At 34.9% G+C, this 19,779-nt stretch overlaps 1 protein-coding gene across 9 annotated transcripts in view; it reads right to left on the reverse strand.

The window, feature by feature from the left end:
- LOC128865201 (zinc finger protein 628) overlaps window positions 1–19,779 on the reverse strand; it is a 30,092-nt gene that overhangs the window by 5,850 nt on the left and 4,463 nt on the right. For 6 of the 9 annotated variants that reach the window (XM_054105313.1, XM_054105314.1, XM_054105316.1 and 3 more), the window contains exons 2-5: window positions 19,219–19,716; window positions 8,733–9,275; window positions 7,789–7,984; window positions 5,490–6,752 (exon numbers count right to left, since the gene is read on the reverse strand). In XM_054105313.1, the coding sequence (XP_053961288.1) occupies window positions 5,490–6,752; window positions 7,789–7,984; window positions 8,733–9,275; window positions 19,219–19,464 (2,248 nt within the window). In that variant the 5' untranslated portion in view covers window positions 19,465–19,716. Of the gene's footprint in view, window positions 1–5,489; window positions 6,753–7,788; window positions 7,985–8,732; window positions 9,296–19,218; window positions 19,739–19,779 lie in introns of those variants that run through there. The other 3 variants (XM_054105317.1, XM_054105320.1, XM_054105321.1) reach the window with 3 other exon arrangements.

Genomic DNA, 19,779 nt, shown 5'->3' on the forward strand with positions numbered 1-19,779 from the left:
GCACTTTGATTGCATGGTAATTTGTGCCCTCTACTCATTAAAGTACCTCATCCCAAACCAGTTCTCTCACATAGAGTTGGGTTGGGCTGAGCGTATTTGTCTTTCTTCCGATCGTACCCGGCCGATATATTTTATTCTTCTTCGCGCTATAACATCGCATTCGAGAAGGTGTGCGGAGTCTACGAGAACTGGTCGCAGAGACGACAAGAGTCATGGCTACTCAATCTGCAGTAAAATGTGAGAATGCCCATGAGCATTTTCAATATGACCGTAGGCAAGGTTATGAATTATCTGAACTTAAGTATTGCACTACAATATTACGAGTATTCCTGGGTTCAACAGAAATGAAAAATAGGCTGCAAAAATTACAAATAAGGATATTCGCTGTATTTTGTTGTGGAATATATTGACTCCAATAGCATATATGCTCGATACTTTAAAGAAGCTTAAGATCGACCAAAGAAGTGAAATGAATATTTTACTATTTATGCTTAAAACTAAACATAACTTGTTACCTAATTATTCGTCAAGGCAGTTAGTGTTTGTAGGAGATAATTTTCGGATTAATATCTACAGAACTATTAGTCTCAATCATTTAGTGTTAATGTTATTGTTATTATGTTTAATTAGTTAATGAATTACTGATCGTTGTTAAAATCGAGAGAAATATTTTTATATAGAGAAGATTATTATTCGATTATCTAAGGAAAAAATTTTATCATACGCAACATTAGCCACACAACGCTGGCATCAGCACAATTGTGAATTGAAAAGTAGCAGGAAAGCTAAATTAATAAATTAACTAAACTAACTCACTCATATTTCTGCCACTACAATAACAATTTACTATAAATATTTACTTGCGAACTGCTCAGCATTGCTTTCTATAACGCAATCAGTCGGAGTGGTGGGCGGGTAGGGTAAAAATGGTTCATCTTCTTTTTTTATTGTAATAAATTCACTGGTTTCACCTAATGCATAAAATGGAAACATGCTAAGCAATAATTTACTTTAGCTAACAATTCGCAAAAAACCTCCAATTAGCAAAACCTTAAACTAGTCCACTTGCGTACACTAAATGCAGGGCTGCATTTTATGAAGAGACGCTAGAGGGGTGCAGGGTGTCCTTAAGTACACAACACATACAAAAATTAAAAAAAAATATTATTTTTGTTTGAAAAAGTGGCAGCATTGTAATTTCAATTTGACAACATTAAATATTAATTTAATTAATTAATATCAAATATCAGAGGACTCCACACAGAGCTCATTGCTTCTATTATTTAGCGTTTTATTTATTTATTTATTTATTAGAATTAATATATAATACTAAAACTAATACAAGAACGAGTACTAGCTGCCAGGGCCTACAACTCGGTAGATAGATAGAACAAATTTAGCGTTTTATGTATATTTGGTTTTTATAAATCTAATGAAAGTGCTTTAGCGCCAAATAACGAAGCGCAAAGTAGCAATCAGCTGTTTGACAATTGGCATTTGATGGTCCGGCGCGGAGGTTAAGTTTCAAATATCAAAAAGTGAAGAAAATAAAGTAAGTTAATTTGCAGTCGATATTCCAAAGTGGATGAAACGAAGCTAATTCGGAAGTGATTCAGCTGCAGCGCAAGAGTAATGCCAAACTAACATAATTAAGTCAAAAAGGTCGTTCACAGCAAAACACTAACAAACCGCCAAAGTTAAAAAAAATTTTAACCACCAACAGAAATTCTTGTTATTTAAAAGTTATATATACAAGGTAGCCCAAAATTAATCATCAGTTTTGTTTTTGAATAACTTTTGTATTAAATAATATACAAAATAATAGGTCTATTTATAAGTTCGTGCGGTTTTACAACAGATGGCGTAACTTGATTATTATTCCATCGATCCACATTTCCAAACATTCATTGGAGAGCTACTGTCGTAAGGCACAAACGTCAGTATAAGTTTTTTATTTGAAGCGTAAACAACAATATTTTTACCACACTTGAAAATGTCGAATTTCGTGCCAAATAATGTGTTTTTGCGGGGAATTCTTCTTCATTATTTTAATATGAAGAAAAAAGCAGCCGAAAGTCATCGTATCTTGGTGGAAGTTTATGGTGAGCATGCTCTATCTGAGCGAACGTGCCAGAAGTGGTTTGCACGCTTTAAAAGTGGTGATTTTGGCTTGGAAGACGAAGAACGCGAGGGTGCGCCGCCAAAGTTCATGGATACCGAATTGGAGGAATTGCTCGATCAAGATCCGGCTCAAACGCAAGAAGAGGTTGCAAAAACTTTGGGAGTTGATCAATCAACCATTTCCAAACGTTTAAAAGCCATGGGAATGATCCGAAAGGTAGGCCATTGGGTGCCGTATGAATTGAAGCCAAGAGACGTTGAACGCCGTTTTATGGCATGCGAACAACTGCTTCAACGGCACAAAAGAAAGGGTTTTTTGCATCGAATTGTGACTGGCGATGAAAAGTGGGTCCATTACGACAATCCAAAACGTCGGGCAACGTATGGATACCCTGGCCATGCTTCAACATCGACGTCGGCGCAGAATATTCATGGCCTGAAGGTTATGCTGTGTATCTGGTGGGACCAGCTGGGTGTTGTGTATTATGAGCTACTGAAACCGAATGAAACGATTACGGGGGATGTCTACCGACGACAATTGATGCGTTTGAGCCGAGCACTGCGAGAAAAACGGCCGCAATACGCCGATAGACACGACAAAGTTATTTTGCAACATGACAATGCTCGGCCACATGTTGCACAAGTGGTCAAAACATACTTAGAAACGCTCAAATGGGATGTCCTACCCCACCCGCCGTATAGTCCAGACCTTGCGCCATCCGATTACTATCTCTTCCGATCGATGCAACATGGCCTGGCTGACCAGCACTTCCGTAATTACGATGAAGTCAAAAAATGGATCGATTCGTGGATTGCGGCAAAACCGACCGAATTTTTCACAAAGGGAATCCGTGAATTGCCAGAAAGATGGGAAAAAGTAGTAGTAAGCGATGGACAATATTTTGAATATTAAATTTGTAACCATTTTACGTCAATAAAGTTTCAAATTTCGAAAAAAAACCGCACGAACTTATTCATAGTCCTATTAGTTTGAGTGTAGTAAATTAATTTTGCGCCACCTTGCACTTGATGAAATATTTAATTTGACAATAAACAAATAACTTCAAATATATGGAAAAAGGTAAAAACAATAAAGAAAAAAATACTTACAGATGTATATAAATTTTAATCTAATAAAATTTACCTATTAGATTTTATTAGCTCATCCAAAAACCCGTGCTGTGAAGATACACACAGGGTGGCCCGTATAGTGGTTTTCTTTTTAAGCATATGTTATTTTGACAGTGACAGTTTTTTCCCGCCGGAAATATTGACAGAAAGTCAGTCAGTATCATTTCTCCGAAAATATTGTAAACTTATGTATTTCAAAAAATCAATGTTGTGCACCCCAAACAGTGCTTTTTCATTTCAGCGACTATAGTAACAAGCAAAACTGCCGCGTCTGGGGATCGGAAAATTCGCACGTGATCGTCGAGAAGCCAATGCATTCTCACGGATTTTGGAGCGGCGGCATCACATCTGAAAATGCTATTGGATATGGAATTGCGATCAACACTGCGCGCTACACAGGCACGATAAACGTTTTTTGTGACCGGAATTGAAGTCACAATCAGAGCAACAATATTGCGAAGCTTCATGTTCGATGTGTAAATGTTGCAACTTTGCAAATGTCAAACGTTCGAACACTCCGAGTTTTGACGCTTCATGCGCGCAAAATTGTGAAAAACCGGCATCACCAAAATTTGTGATGGCAGAAGAAATAAAAGAAAATCGCTATTTTTTGTTATTTTTTTTAACAAATTTTCATAATTTATTTTGCTCAAATAGAGACACTAATGCAGTGTCCTAATACTGTTTTCATTGAAAGTTTCAGCATTCGAAAATATGAATCCTCCAGATACAACTGAATTATTTTGAAGAATTTTGCCAATTTTGTCACTGCACCTTTGGTTTTTTTATATTATAACAACAATCCACTGCCACTGATTTCCAAATTATCAACTGTTGCATTTATCAAAAAATTCATTGTGAAATCTCACATCAAGGAAATGCAAACTACGCAAAATATCTGCCGTATTTAGGTTAAATATCAGCTGAATACCTGCAATAAAGTTGCAAAGGAGTAATCGATTTTTTGTTATCGCCGCCTCCGCGATATCAGTTGCCTATTTCGGAGTTGCTATTTGGCGCTGTTAGACGTTTTTATGATTTCTAGCTCCTGGTGACTCTCAAGCATGCATGACCTGCAGCTTATATGTGTGCGTGTCGGGTGACACACGAACTTGCTTCGTGTCACACATACTTGTTGTCGGCTTTTGCATGATGAAAATCAAAAATTTTAGATATTAGCGTCATGCACCCGACACGCACACATATAAGCTGCAGGTCATGCATGCTTGAGCGTCACCTTCGAGCGAAACGCGAGCAAGCCACTCATGAAATAGAGTCAGTCTTTGAAAGCCGGGTTAACAGAATACGCTACTGCAAAGCCAACCTAGGCAAGCACGTTAATGGAATCATGTTCCATAAATAATGGGAATATTTGATCCTTCGAATAAACCAATAATATATCGAAAAAGAATTTTTGTTTTAATAAACCACTGCATGGCCCACCCTGTACATGAATTTTCGTTTTTTTTATAAAGAATTAAAAGATATTTTAAATCATTAATCTCTCATGTCCTTAACAAAAAAAATTATTGTGGTGGATTTTCTACTTAGTTTTGGGAAACATTAAATAGGTAAATGGTGAAGATAAAATACTTTTTGTATCACTGTATTTTATAAATAATAAGTTGTTTTCTTCTGCATATTTTCACATTAGCAAAAGGGGTGATTGATATGCAACAGTTTCAAATACATCAAATTAAGTTCAGCAATCAACCTGATTAGAAAACCTGAATATTTAGTCTTGTAGTGTGAGAAAATTTTTTCGTAGTCTTTTTATTAATAAAACATCTTTTATTAATAAGGAAAATTCAGTGAGTTATATTAAGTACGCGAGGAATTTAAATAAAAACATTTGTACTGTCGAAAGGGCCTAATGAGACAGACATTAACATTTAGTTTTTTTTTTTGCCTTTCAAACGACTTTAAATAATATTCAAACCGGATTTATATGCTACCCTTGACAAGTCGGGTCTAACCTGAACCAAGAACCAGTAAATGTATGGACTCTATTTTGCTAAACGACCTAACATTTTCTATTTTAAATGACTTTTTTTGGAAATAAAAAGGTGAGAAATTATTGTATATTATTGATTGAATGATGAGAATTAAATTTGTAGTGTATGTATGCATAGCCGTTTGGAATCATACTGATTCAAAATGAATGAAATATAAATGTGATAATTGTGAGATTAGAGAGGGGAGCCATTTGCGACAGCATAACACACCCCACCACTCACCAGTGTGCCACATGTAGTGGTTGACATAGTGTTCCTTGCGCGTAAAGGACTTCTTACAAATATCGCAACGATGTGGCGTCTCACCCGTGTGTTTACGCACATGATTCACCATGTGTTCTTTGCGTGTGAAAGTCTTAGCACAATACTGGCACCGGAACGGCGTCTCGCCCGTATGCGAACGAAAATGATTATCCAAATGTTCTTTGCGTGCAAAAGTCTTCTGACAGATCGTGCATGCGAATGGCTTATCGGTTGAATGTCGTTTCATATGACGTTCGAGACTGGCATTGTTGGCGAATACATTGAAACAAACGATGCACGTAAACATCGGTCCACCGATGTGTATCTTGCCGTGCCGCGTCAAATCCTGCGAGGTGGTGAAACCCTGACCACACACCTGACAATTGAATGGTTTACGTTCGCTGTGATATCGTCGATGCACGATCAATTGGTAGCGAAATTGGAATATTTTGCCACAAATGTCGCAGACATGCGTGCCGGTAGCGATAGGTGTGCCATCGGGGGCGAGGGTGATTGTTGTCGTTTGATCCACAACCGGCAGGCCACCCTCCATTTTTGGCATCAACAATTCGCCGGTCACTGTGGGAGTTGCTGTTACAGCGGTGGCTGGCGCAGTTGTTGTGCCACTGGTACTGATTGCCGTCGTTAGATTGGTCGTTGTTGTGGGCGCCACCACACCACCACTTGTTGTATTTGCGGCCGCCGCAGCCGCAGCTGCTGCAGCGGCAGCAGCATTAGCGCTAGCAACTACGGCCGCAACTGCAGCATTGTTGCTCGCATTACCATGTGTTGGTGGCGGCGCAGCATTGGGCACTGCATGTGCGGCCAATTGCTGATTCATGACATCGCCATGAATTTTACCAAAAACTTCGTGATAGGTGAAAAGCTGTGAGATGTCCTCAATGTTAACTTTATACATTTCAATGCCAGGGGGCGGTTTGCCCATTCCAACATCCTCTTTTATTTCGGTTTTCGGTGCACCCAAAGTAATGGTGGTGGCGCCAGACGTCGTCGGTGCGGACGACGCCGCTGCGCTTACGTGTTGCATAACAATTGATTGATTTAACTTTCCGTTGTCTGAAAATGGTTTCTCCTCTTTAATATTTTCTCGTTGTAATAATTGTTGTTGCTGCTGTTGCTGCTGTTGAGGTTGCTGGGCCTGCTGCACTGCGGCGGCTACATGTTGCTGTTGTGAAACATGCTGCTGTTGTTGTCGATTGTCATCATTTTGGTTTAATGCAGCTGTAAAGATTATAAAAAAAATAGTAATTAATAACATATAAAGTGAAGAGCCGTTTCAATATAAACATATGTATATACTTATTATGATATAGATAATTTAATTTTTGTCTATACAACAAACTGTCTTATTCAGGGGTTAAATGTGGATCGTCTACTAGGATCGTCTTTTCACATAGGCGTTTTTGGTTCAGCCCACGATTTATCTGAGCACTGCATAGTAAGGAGTATTTTATGGAAAACGTGCTAACGCTAGACTCCAAAAACACGTGGAAGATGGGAGTAAGAAAACCCCCCAAGTATATTCATCAATTTCAGGCTTCACTAGTGACACCATTCTACTTGCTTTCCAAATTTCAGGGTTAACTAGAGTGGTAAGCGATATCCTCAATGAGATAATTCACTCCCGTTGTATATGTATCAATATGCAAGAATTCGTTAAGCCCAATAACTTTGTGGACTTTCATTCTCGCGAAGACGACCTGAACTTTACTACGTTACGGTTCTATGTTACCGGAACGACTCGCATTTATATCCGGCCAAGGACTGTCACTTCAGCAGCATTCCCCATTTATGTATGGGGAATGTTTATGCTGCTACAACAAAAACAGCTGATGAAAACAAAATGGACAGTTTGTACAGCCTTCTAATAAAAATACACTTGAGCTTATCAGCCGTAATATGCAAAATAAATCACTTTCGAGCCCAAGGAATCGCTACCAATGGTTGAGCTTGCCTACACCAGAGATGAAATTACAGTTATTTAGGTGCTCATCTAGCTTAATGTTGTTGTTGTAACAGGCAAAAACATTCGCTATAAAATTTTGGAGAATGCTGCTGAAGTGACGGTTCTTGGTCGGACTTCAACACGCATCGTTCCGATAACATAGAATCGATTGTCAGAGGAACAGTTCATTAGATGCTCTTGTAGATTCATATTCTTCGTCAATCTTCTTCAATTGTCAATTCAACTACATAATTGTATCCCATAACTTAAACATTCAATATTCCATTAGCAATAAGTAAAAAATTTAATTACCATGTATTTGCAACGCATTTGTTTGTTGCTGTGGTTGTTGTTGTTGTTGTTGCTGCTGCTGCTGAACCTGTTGTTGAGGATGCGTATGTTGCTCAGTTGCTGTTGGCTGTCGCTGATGCGGTGTGATTATTGTACCGTTAGGTAAAATGTTATAAGGAAGCGCTTGCCCATTCGAAACTACCCAATATTTGCTCAACTGCAACAAAAAAAAAAAATAATAAATGTATATACATATATGTACATTAAATTAGGATGATTGATTAAGGATGTATTGATTGAGCAAAATATTAAATGAGACTAGTGCGATTTGCTTATGAAATGAAAGAGAAAAGCTTGTAAAAATAATAATAATGCAATGAAAAATCAAGAGGTAAAAAACAACTACTAAAAAGGACCCTGTTTTAAATTAAACGTTTAATATGAACCACTAGCACACTAGTAGAGGATTGATTTTTACAATAATTTTCAAATACAGGTCATGCAATAAAAAGGGGTTACGATTACCAAACACGAGATCTACGGACTGAAGTTAGAAAAACATTTTTCAGTGGGCATTATTCTGCTTTTGAACTTTTCATTATACTTTTTCAGTCACTGAGCTCTCCATAAAGATGAAATCGATTCAATATAAATGAAATTAAAAATTAAATGTCGTCCTAAATATTATTTAGTTGTGGGTCAATCAGCGAGTGCCAACTATCGATTGGCAGATGTTTAACATTTCGAGTATGTTTATATATATAATGACATATGTGTGTATGTAGGAATGTATGCGTGTGAGCTGTAGTTTGTATGAGTCAGTGATTTGTTGATATACTGCATATATACATATACAACGTATGTATGTATGAGCGTATGTAGTGCGTGAGTGTGTATGTATGTGAACTTTTGATTTTGCATGTTTTTTTTTTCTTAATTTGGTGCGCACGACGAAGAACGCTTACGTTTGGTGCATTTGGTATTAGTGCAGTTGTTGTGGAGGCTGCTGTGACTGTGGTGCCACCAGTTAAGCTTAGTGTCTGTTGCTGCTGTTGTTGGTGTTGTTGCTGCTGCTGTTGCAATGACGACTGCGCTAATTTTGAGTCAGTAACGTTACCCGTAGCGCCCGCAGCAGGATTCGTAACACTCACGCTTAGCCCACCTACAGTTACAGGAGTCGTTGTGGCCATAGTGGAAGTCATTCCTACCCCTGCTGCTGCAGCGGCAATGGCGGCTGCTGTCACAGTTGCAATTGAAACCGGCTGATGCTGCGCAGGAACTGCAAGCGGAATTAAAGTATTGCCTGCAACGCCAACGACACCACCTCCACTAGCGACGGTGCCACCACCAGCTACGGTAGGGGGAGTTGTGCCTGTGACGTTGCCGGAGCCGCCACCGCCGCTTCCACCACCACCACCTCCGTTCAACGCCATTAAATCTCTCTGCTGTTGCTGATGTAAATGTTGTTGTGCTGCTGCTTGTTGCCTTGGTACCAGTTGTGGCTGTGGCTGCAACATGTTGTTGGATGCTTTTAAAAATTGAAATATCACAATTTCAGACTCAAAGATTTCTTGTCTAATTTGGATGCAAATTTTTGTTATTTTTCAGCATTATTTTCTGTAAGCTACATAACATTCATATATATTTATACATATGTACGAGTATATATGTATTGTGTTTTGCCAACCAACAGCTCGTTTAGCACATTTATTCTAGATGCAGGAACGTGTAGCCACAAATGCAAGTATGCATGGATATATGTGTGTATGTATGTATGTATGTATAGTACAAAGTTTTTCTTTTTTGAGTATATATGCGTGTGTATGTGCGTTTGTTTGTATGAAACGTTAAACTTAATATAAATATACAGTACGTGAGCGTTTACAAATGAGTGCAGAAGTATTGATGTACGGGCATGTGAGTGAGCTTTCAGACGAATGCATAATATTGCATATATGCATATATATTAAACATTAGCATGCATACATATGAATGAGTGTATGCGCATACACATGTATACACATATACCAAATGAGCATGAATGTAAAACATATCCACTACGATGATATGTATGTATGTAAAATCATGCATTCAGGTTATACACCTATTTCAGTTGACATTTCTTTTCGATTAATCAATAGATAAATTGGAATGGTTTGCGTTTTCATAAATATGAATATACAGTGGTGACCAAAGCATATGCAACCCATTCAACAAAAGGTGGCGCACGATTAATCACCCTATTGTAATATTTAAAATGTTTGCAAATCATCGTACGTCAATTATATGACGTTTGGGAACTAAACAGCTGCAGTCTACAAACAGACAAGCAATGGATGGCGTAAAGGTCAAAATAAAGATTCCCTTCACTCGAAATCATTTTTTTATTTAGTAAAAGTATTATTGAATGAATAATATTGCGCCATCTTGTAGAATAATCACATATTTTTTTTAGTTCAATTTTGTAAAATGTTAATTGAAAGTAAAATTGTTTTAACTCGGTAAGCGTACTTTTATATGTTTTCTAATTGAACAAAGTCCAACCTCATCAAAAAACAATGGATTTGCAGCCAAGTATTAATTCAATATAATTCTCATTTTGTTTTCAAAAAGTTGCATTTGTTTTGCTCACACATATTGTGGGTTGGTATAAAAAAAAAAGAATCATTGTTTCTATAAGGATGGAGTTTCTTTAATTTGAAAACATTTTATAAAATTGCGCTAAAACAATTTTACTTTCAATTAACTTTCTATAAAATTTTATTTAAAAATATATCTGATATTCTACAAGGTGACGCACAATCACACAACAACTTTTTTACAAAGTAAAAAAAATTATTTTGAGTCATGGAAATCTGTATTCTGACCTTTACGCAATCCATTGCAGCTTTTTAGAATAATAAATTACTACAGTAGGTTATGTTTTTATGCGGCTTTTTTTTATGCGGTTTTGAAATAGTGCGGTTTTTTTAATTACAAAATGCATGTCGACCTATCGGGAATTGTACATATAAACAAGATTCTAAACCAGCTAAGCAAAAACTCATCACAGATTACATCAGAAATGCTAACCCTACAAGTATGGAAGATATATAAAGATATAATTTTCAAAGATACAATATTTTGTTTATGCGATTTTATTTAATTATTTCAGATTCATGCGGTCTATGGAACGTATCTATAGTAATAATATGGGACTAGTGCCCTTTTTTGTGCGATTTTATTACATTATTTCAGATTTATGCGGTTTTAGCATTTGAAACGTATCTATAGTTTTACTATAGAACTAGTAGCTTTTTTTATGCTGTTTTTTTTATGCTGTTTCTTGCGGAACGTATCTACCGCATAAAAACAGAACCTACGTGTAATTCCTCAATCTCTTGAATCTGATTCTATTAAAAAATCTTCTACTCAATCTCTTAATTGAAAATGACAACAAATTTATTCTCAATTTTTTTACCCTACCTCAAGTATTTTTCATTTATCTCTTAACTGAATAAGAACTTCTTTAGGATTAATAGTATTTAGTTCACAAGTGTTAAATATAATATAACGCCATTTACAAAAATTATAAATCTTCCGATAGGGTGATTAATTTTGTGCCACCTTGTATAAGAGTTGCATATGATTTGGCCACCACTGTACATGCCTACAACACATATAATATATGACATGAAAAAAAAATGCGTGCATTCGTTATCCGGCAGGAAAAATAGATATACAGAAACAGCTACAAAAGTGATGAATTCATTGCTATGAGCTCGAAACAAACTATGAATCTACTGTATCAAGTTTCCAAGACAGGCTCGCACCTGACAGACAATATTTTCATCGCGCATGAAATACATACTTTGACGTCAATGATTTCTTGGCCTAAATACTTTGCAATGATACATTGCTTCTCTCATTAATTCCATTTATTTGTACACACATACATACATGTGTTTTTTATTTTTCTTTTTCAATACCAGAGTTTGTTATCTCTTCAGTGGTACATAGTAGTGGTACAGCTTTCGTTAATTCCAGCACCACTTCACATGTTGTTGGGGTTGTAACGTTCCCCTTAAATTTTCGGCGAATGCCGCTAAAGTAATAATTTTCGGATATAAATCCGGAGACGTTTCGGTAATGCAGAACCGATTGTCGACCTCTATCGTCACCATCCATTATATTTCTCTCGGCATGCAAACGCATATCTATCATGCATATAAAATTTGGTCAGTTCCATAATTCTCCTAATCCAAACTATCTATTTATATGTTCCTATAAGTTTGATAAGCACAATTACGCCAAACTAGTATTATAAATAGATAAGAGCTTTATATCACCCACTAACCACTTAATAAGTGTCACATCTCAAAGTTGTTTTTAAATACTTCGTTACATCACAAAAGTTTATTAATCCTTTGAACAACAATACGAGCTATTCAAAATTAATACAAAATTTATTCACTCATACATTCATAAAATTCTTTGCATACTTAAATATTACATATAGTATACATATTTATGTATGTACTATCATATTCAGAACAACTCACTACAATATTTGAACGATCTGAATTTTTTAATTTGTGTTGTGATGATGTAGGAGTTAGCCACAGATATGTGCATATGTATGTAGAATACCCTTATAAACAATGAAATGTTTTGTTTTTAATTAATAGGTTCCATATGTGTAACATATATATATTCACATAATAAAAACGTTACCTGCACACAGTTATAAAATTATAAACGCTTTTCAAAAAAATTACCTCATCACCTTTGCATTCTATTGCATTGAAATTAAATGGGTTATAAATCTGCAAACTCCCAAATTTTCTTAAAATTCTGATGTCAAAATTTAAAATTTTTATTTCATAAAAAATATTCAAAATGGAAATTGAAAAAAAAATGCATAATTTTGATAGAAAAAAATATTTATAAGGTGATTTTTCGATAATTATTATTTTTGTTTTAAATTAAACTTCGATTTAAATGATGTACCTTATTGACTGAATAAATTTTGTTTCATAAAAAAATTAAAAAAAAATGCCTTAAAATAAAAATAATCATTTTACGCAGATTTCTGGTTCTGGATGTATGCACATACACATATAGTGCATATGTACTGTCAGTGTCACAAGAAGGTGTACACCACATATTGATAAGTTTTGACTATTTACTTATTTTGTAATTTCAATTATTTTTTTATACAAACTATAGTTCATACAATAACAAAAAATCATATACTTCAAACTTTAACTCGAACTTTGTATAAAATTTGTAAGAATTCGGCAAATTTTCATCCAAATTTTAAACTTTTTGCTTAGAATTTTTAGAAGAACTACGGGTATGCAGTTTTATAGATCATTGAAATAATAAAGTGCAAGTTTCAAGTGGCCCAAAAATCGCGTTGATGATTGTTTTTACTCCAAAAAATGTAGTAGGAGAAAATGCACAAGACCGCGAGCGAAAAAAATTCTCAAAATTTATTGTGATTTTTGACCTACTTGAAACTTGCACTTTACTATCCCAAAAATTAATGAACTATAAGAAATTTTTGAAGTGAAACTTCTTAGGCGTCGATGGACGAGCGAGAATGGAGACTAAAATTTTAAGGCCATGCAACGTTTTGGGCATTTTCGTTCCGCGAGAGAGAAAAAAGATATAACGTAGAGGAAAGATGAGAGAGCTATACCTTATATATATCTCAGATATACTTTAGACTATTTTTCCTGAGTTTTTCCTTGTGGTTGCTAATTTCTAGTAAGGAATAACACTGCCTACTTTTTGGCGCTTATTTGTTGGTCTAGCTCATCTTGTAGGAAATATATTTTTGGTGCCTACTTTTTGGCGTTATATTTCCTTGGTGATTACTGTTTATAGCGTTTTTGGTCCTCATTTTTTTTTGCGTTTTTTTTTTGCCCACTTTTCGGCGCTTATCTCCGTTTCCTGGCTAGTGCTTGTGCGTACTATAAAGAGCCATACATGCGGCGTCGGATTTATTGGTATTGCCTTGCGGTAATTTGTGCCGTTGCTGCGGTCCTGGAATCGCTGCGTCTCACAGTGCGGCCGATTCCCGAAAAGCTGGCCAAAAGTCGAAAAAAAAAGTTTCTAGATAGAGTTTTTTTGTCTTTGGGTTGGCTACAGTAATGCCTTGAGTAGTGAAAACCGTTCATAGCAACGTCCTGTACCCTAAGTATCCTCTGTATTTTCAGTCGCAACGTAGCCTTCGTTTGAGCATCGTATTACTGTCGATGAATAGTGAAAGTTGTACACATTTGAAAGATTTTGTAATGGAGTAAATTGAACAAAACCAAATGGAATCATCTTCGGAAGGTTAGTAAAATACGAAAAATCTTTAGTACATATCAATACCTCGACACAAAATTTTTAGCTGCAGCAATACGTAGATACATTTTTTGCAATTTTTTTTTATAAAATTTGAGTTTTCAAACTGTATAGTAATACAACGCCGTCATATGCTGCTTTGAAACCTATTAAAGGTTACTCAAAAAAGTAATGGTTACTGAATAAAACAAGATTCAGCTGCTACCACTTGCTAATCAGCGACCCGAAAACATATAAATTTACATGCATCTTGATTATGTTCTAGAATATACACTATTTCACGTGAGGGGGTGGCCAATAGGGGTGGAAGGGGATGGATTTTCAAAATTTTAAGATCAAATTCGTAATCAGCGACCCTGAAAACATAAATTAACATGCATCTTGATTATGTTCTAGAATATACGCTATTTCACGTGAGGGGATGGCCAATAGGGGTGGAAGGGGGTGGATTTTCAAAATTTTAAGATCAAATTCGTAATCAGCGACCCCGAAAACATATAAATTAACATGCATCTTGATTATGTTCTAGAATATACGCTATTTCACGTGAGGGGGTGGCCAATAGGGGTGGAAGGGGGTGGATTTTCAAAATTTTAAGATCAAATTCGTAATCAGCGACCCCGACAACCCCCGAGTAAGAAATTTTGAATCAATTACTTAATTTTTTGAGTTTTGGCCAGCTTTTCGGGAATCGGCCGCACTGTGCGTCTGTGCTGGTGATAAACGCTCCGAGTAATGCGCGTTGTTGTCACGACTTGTGTCTAGCGTTTACCTACACCGATCGACCCTCTCAGTTTTTTTGTAAATTTTGTCAATTTGTATTCTTTGCAAATGTTGTGATTTATTTAGATATACATTCTTTTTCTCTTTCTCTCTCATTCTCTCTCGGGTTTCTCCCTCTTTCCTTGTCTGCCTTGGAAGTTTCACTTCTGTTTTGTGTACTGCGGTACACGCACTTTTTCCAGAATTTGTGAGTAAAAAGTTTGAAATTTTGATGCAAATTTGCCGAATCCTTACGAATTTTGTACAAAGTTTGAAACTTTGCTTTATATGGCTTTTGTTGTAGTTTGAACTATATTTTTATAAAAAAATAATTGAAATTAAAAGGTTAATAAATAGGCAAAACTTGTCAGAATATGGTGTACACTTTCTTTTGACATTGACTGTATATCATTTGCTGGGTGTTTAGTCGAAATTCATATCCAATTTTTTATGTTCATCTTAATTAATTATTTACTTTTGTTTCACTTCCTTATGGTCTACAGCCATGATGGAATACGAATAAAATTGTATGTGTTTGTTAAGGATCTTAAAGCGTTTAATCACAAAATAGTTCTATAGATTGAAAGATAAGTATGCAAACTATTTTCCTATATTATTTCATCCTACATACCAACTAACGACACTCCACGTAAATTAATTCGATATTTACTAAAGGAATCTGAACTACAGGGTCTCTCAAGTTAAAATTCTCTTTTATACCTGTTATGATTTGACGAAGTTCGATGGTATCTCTTTTGATAGATATTTCGTATAAAATCAATAATTTACTAAAATAAGTTCGATTTCGGTCGAGAATAGTACAGGTATCCCTTGTATAACGCGGTCTTATACAACGCAGTTTCGATATAACGCGATTTGGAAAAATTAGGTTTCAGTACAACGGGAAATTTAGGCTTATAATATATAATGCGAAGGGGAAAATACATAATTATAAAATCTGGTAACACTAATTTGCGTACCACATATTTATAATATGTAATGTATTTTTAATGTAAACCGGGAATTACCCTTTTTTGCCTTAGATAGATAGAATAGATATTAATCTAGCACCTTATTACGAAATTGAAAAGGAGCTTAAAAAAACCACCCACCAAAAACTGATAACAGATTTTGCAATTATAAAACCAGTAGAAGAACCACAAGGTCCCAGAACGAGTTCCTTATCCAATAGCGAAAACTATGTTGAAGAAATATCTTCTGATGAAGCTATTGCTCCCCCAAAACGCCCACGTGCAAATATCTTTGAAGACAGTGAAACAGATTAATTACCATATGAAGTTTGAAGAATAACAATAAAGTTTTTAATAAACCTTTAATTTGTTTTAGTTTGTTTTCAAATTTTTTGTTTTGTGTTTTTAATTGTATTATAAAGTCTGAACTTTAGTATTGAGTTGAAATATATGTGCATCTGTTATTTTGTACGTATTTTATTTAAAAAAGAACCTATTGAAACATAACCCCCAAATTTATATGAAAACTATGTTTTAGATAACGCGGAATTACATAACGCGCAATTCTTCTGGAACGTAACTATCGCGTTATACGAGGGATACCTGTACTTATACAATTAATTTAAATCAACTGTGAAAATTGAGTACCGCTAGTTATAATCGTACAACCGAGCCCAGTATAAAAAGGTAAACGAAAAAAAATGTTTAATTAAACTGTCTAATAAGATAATTCAGCACAAAATTTATATTTTTGTTATTTATTCCCAGGACAGAGCGCCAATTATGCCTAATTGTCTTAAAAAATTCCCACAAAAACATTCGACATTTGTAGAGGTATATCCGGGGGGCATTTGGAAAATATCAGTTAAGATACATAAACTGTGAGTTCTCTAAAGCATATGTATGTATGCCAATTAAGTTATAATTAATTCTCATTCAGAATATGTGCTTAAATTTAATTCAAAAATTAAGTCAAACTATAAAGACCCTGTATATTAATAACCATAGCACCGCAGTACGTTCGCATATTGTGCAAATGTATGTACATGAAAATATGATTATCTTCGATGAATACAAGCCCATCTAGAACTGTAGTAAAAACAATAAGCTTAGCAGAACTTAGGAGCGCCATACCATTGCATAGGCTGAGACGCTTCAGCGCATGCCACACTCCTCACAAATATTTTTTAAAGACAATTTCAGATTCAACATTGAATGCCAGCACCAAAGCTAATGGCAGCGGCGGCAACAACAGCCATACTTAATGGGCTTGGAAAAGGACACGGCAAAGAGTGGGAAAGAGCAGGATCAAAGACGAGGTGTGGCGTCATATAATACATACATATACACATACACCACATACCCGTACACACACGAACATTTGCCCGAGTGTGATATGATAATAAAGTCTATAAAACGAGAGTAGCTTAGTAGAGAAGAAATTTGTGTTGTATTTGTAAAAAAAGAATTGAAAAGCATAATCGATTAAAAGTAAAATGGGATAGGTCAAAGAGACGGCGAAAATTAAATAACAAATGGTTCTTATATTTGAACTAACGACTGCAAACATTGTATAGCAACAGTACTAACCTAACATATCCTAATAGTTAAAATGATTTGCTTTTTTTTCTACAAATCATATAATTGCACGAACATTAGAAGAGCAGACAAGAGTAAGGAGAATGCCCTTACGGCAGTTGATAGAAAAGAGAAAGCTTTAAGAGAGTGAATAAATTTTCATTTCAAAATTCAGAATAATAGGAGCAGGCGAATAATGAAGTCAGGGGAAATTGTACGATAAGAAAAAGGATTATAATATAGGCTTGTTGTTGTATATGCTCATCGATGATGTATGCAAACGGTTCATATGCACATATTCGTATTAATATGTTTCACTAAATACACAGACAAGTATTTGCACATTGAATATGAAATGCCCGATTTGCTTGTGCTATAGTAAAATATAAACATTTATTCCGAAAAATAATTACCATTTCAAACGATTGTTTTTTCCCAACGCAGAGTGTAAGATTTTGCCATTCTAATGAAATCACTTATCACGTAACCTTTTATTTTCCATGCGAAAGTTTAGTTTATATTGGACAAACAAGCACTACTCCTAATCACATACAATTTCGTCTTTTTATAGTTGTAAGGAAAAAGCTTTTGTTTAAATTTTAACTCGAAAACTATAAAAGTTATCGAAGTAGCTATTTCTAGATTGCAAATATATTGGATGGCTGAGAAAAATTTGTTTATAGCTGCTTTCTAATCTTTCAATATTGAAAATTCCAGACAGGTAAGACAAGGAGAAAGATGTTAGATGAGTAGGTTTGAACGAACATAATGGTGCCATGCGGGGTAAGACTAGATAACAGACTTTACAAAGGTATTAAAGGACTTATTTCCGTTGCTTAATGTTAATCTGCTTATGTATGGGAAGGATAAAATAAGCGGCAATATCTTACATTTTAATTTCTGCACTCCTGCGCTATTTCCTATTCTTACTACAGGGTGTGTACACACATACAATAAATTATATGATATTAATTAATATTTTCAGTTATCAATTTAATGAGTTTTCAAACAAAACGTACAAATGTGAAAAATATTGGTTAATAAATTTTGTAATCTGGAAAAAAAAATTTAACTCAAAGAAAAGTCTCTTTTTTGCAGAGTAAAAAATATAATTCGAAAAACAACTTTTTTCGAAATAATGGCTAAACTCAAAAATTAATTTTTATAGTTGAGTTTTTTAGTGAAATTTAAGCAAATAAAAATTAAAACAGCCCGTTTTTCAAGGATTATATTGGTGTACTCCTTATGAACGCATCATTACATTCTCGGTACGATTTTTTAGTTGAAATTTGAAAAGTAATTATTATTTGCGGGTTCTGATAATAATAACAATAATAGCAATATTATTACAAATATTGTTAATAAAAGTAGCAATAATACCAAGTGATTTTTGGAGTAAATGAGTGATTATCAATAAAATGAAAAGCAATAAAAATAAACGACGATCAAATTCAAAAACTATTTACATTAAAATTTCTTTGTTACTTCTATTGAATTAGAGACAAATGCACAATGCGAGTCGAGTTATAATATAACGATAGCAAACAAAATATGAATGGAAATATGAAACCGAATCCGATACAACGCAAACAATTAAACAATGTGCATATGTATGTAGATAATTACATAAATAATAATAGAGCTCGTTAGATGAACGAATAAACAAAAACAAAATAAAAGCAGCAAAATCAGCAGAAATATAAACAATATTTTTTATTTAGCATCAGCTGCAATCTATCCCAAAAGTAGAAAACACCGTCTGATAAAATAACAATTTCCCCATTTCTTTGGCATTCTAACTCACCTCGTTCAGATGATTCTGAGGTTGTTGTTGTTGTAATTGCAGTTGCTGCAAATGTTGTGAATCGTTATGTTGCTGTGGTGAATGCCGCTGATGCTGCTGATGTTGTTGCTGCTGCTGCTGTTGTTGTTGTTGTTGTTGCTGATGTTGTTGATATTGCCGATTCAATTCATTCGCAGTTGCTACAGTAATTGTGGCTTTCGCTGACTCACCAGCATTTGCTTTTGCTGTTGCATGTTCACTATTCATTTTCCAAACACCACACAATCCAATTCTGCATGGCGAACATCTTCAAAGGTATTTCAAGTGTACAGCACTTTCATTGATTTAAAATATTAATATTTTTTTATCTTGCAATTAACAGGTATTGTAGAATCTATGCACATATGTATCTGTTTATATTTATAGGTTGCAAGTTTCTAATTCTGTATGGGTGCAATTCCGCTTGGATTCTAGCACGCGCAAAAAGCTGAATCCGCAAAATTTCCAATCGGATGACAACTGAAAAAATCCAATAAGATTTCTTAACATTAAATCCTGGCATCTGAACTATATTTACTTTAA

This window comes from Anastrepha ludens, chromosome 5 (genome assembly GCF_028408465.1).
Source record: "Anastrepha ludens isolate Willacy chromosome 5, idAnaLude1.1, whole genome shotgun sequence".
NCBI classification, from domain to species: Eukaryota; Metazoa; Arthropoda; class Insecta; order Diptera; family Tephritidae; genus Anastrepha; species Anastrepha ludens.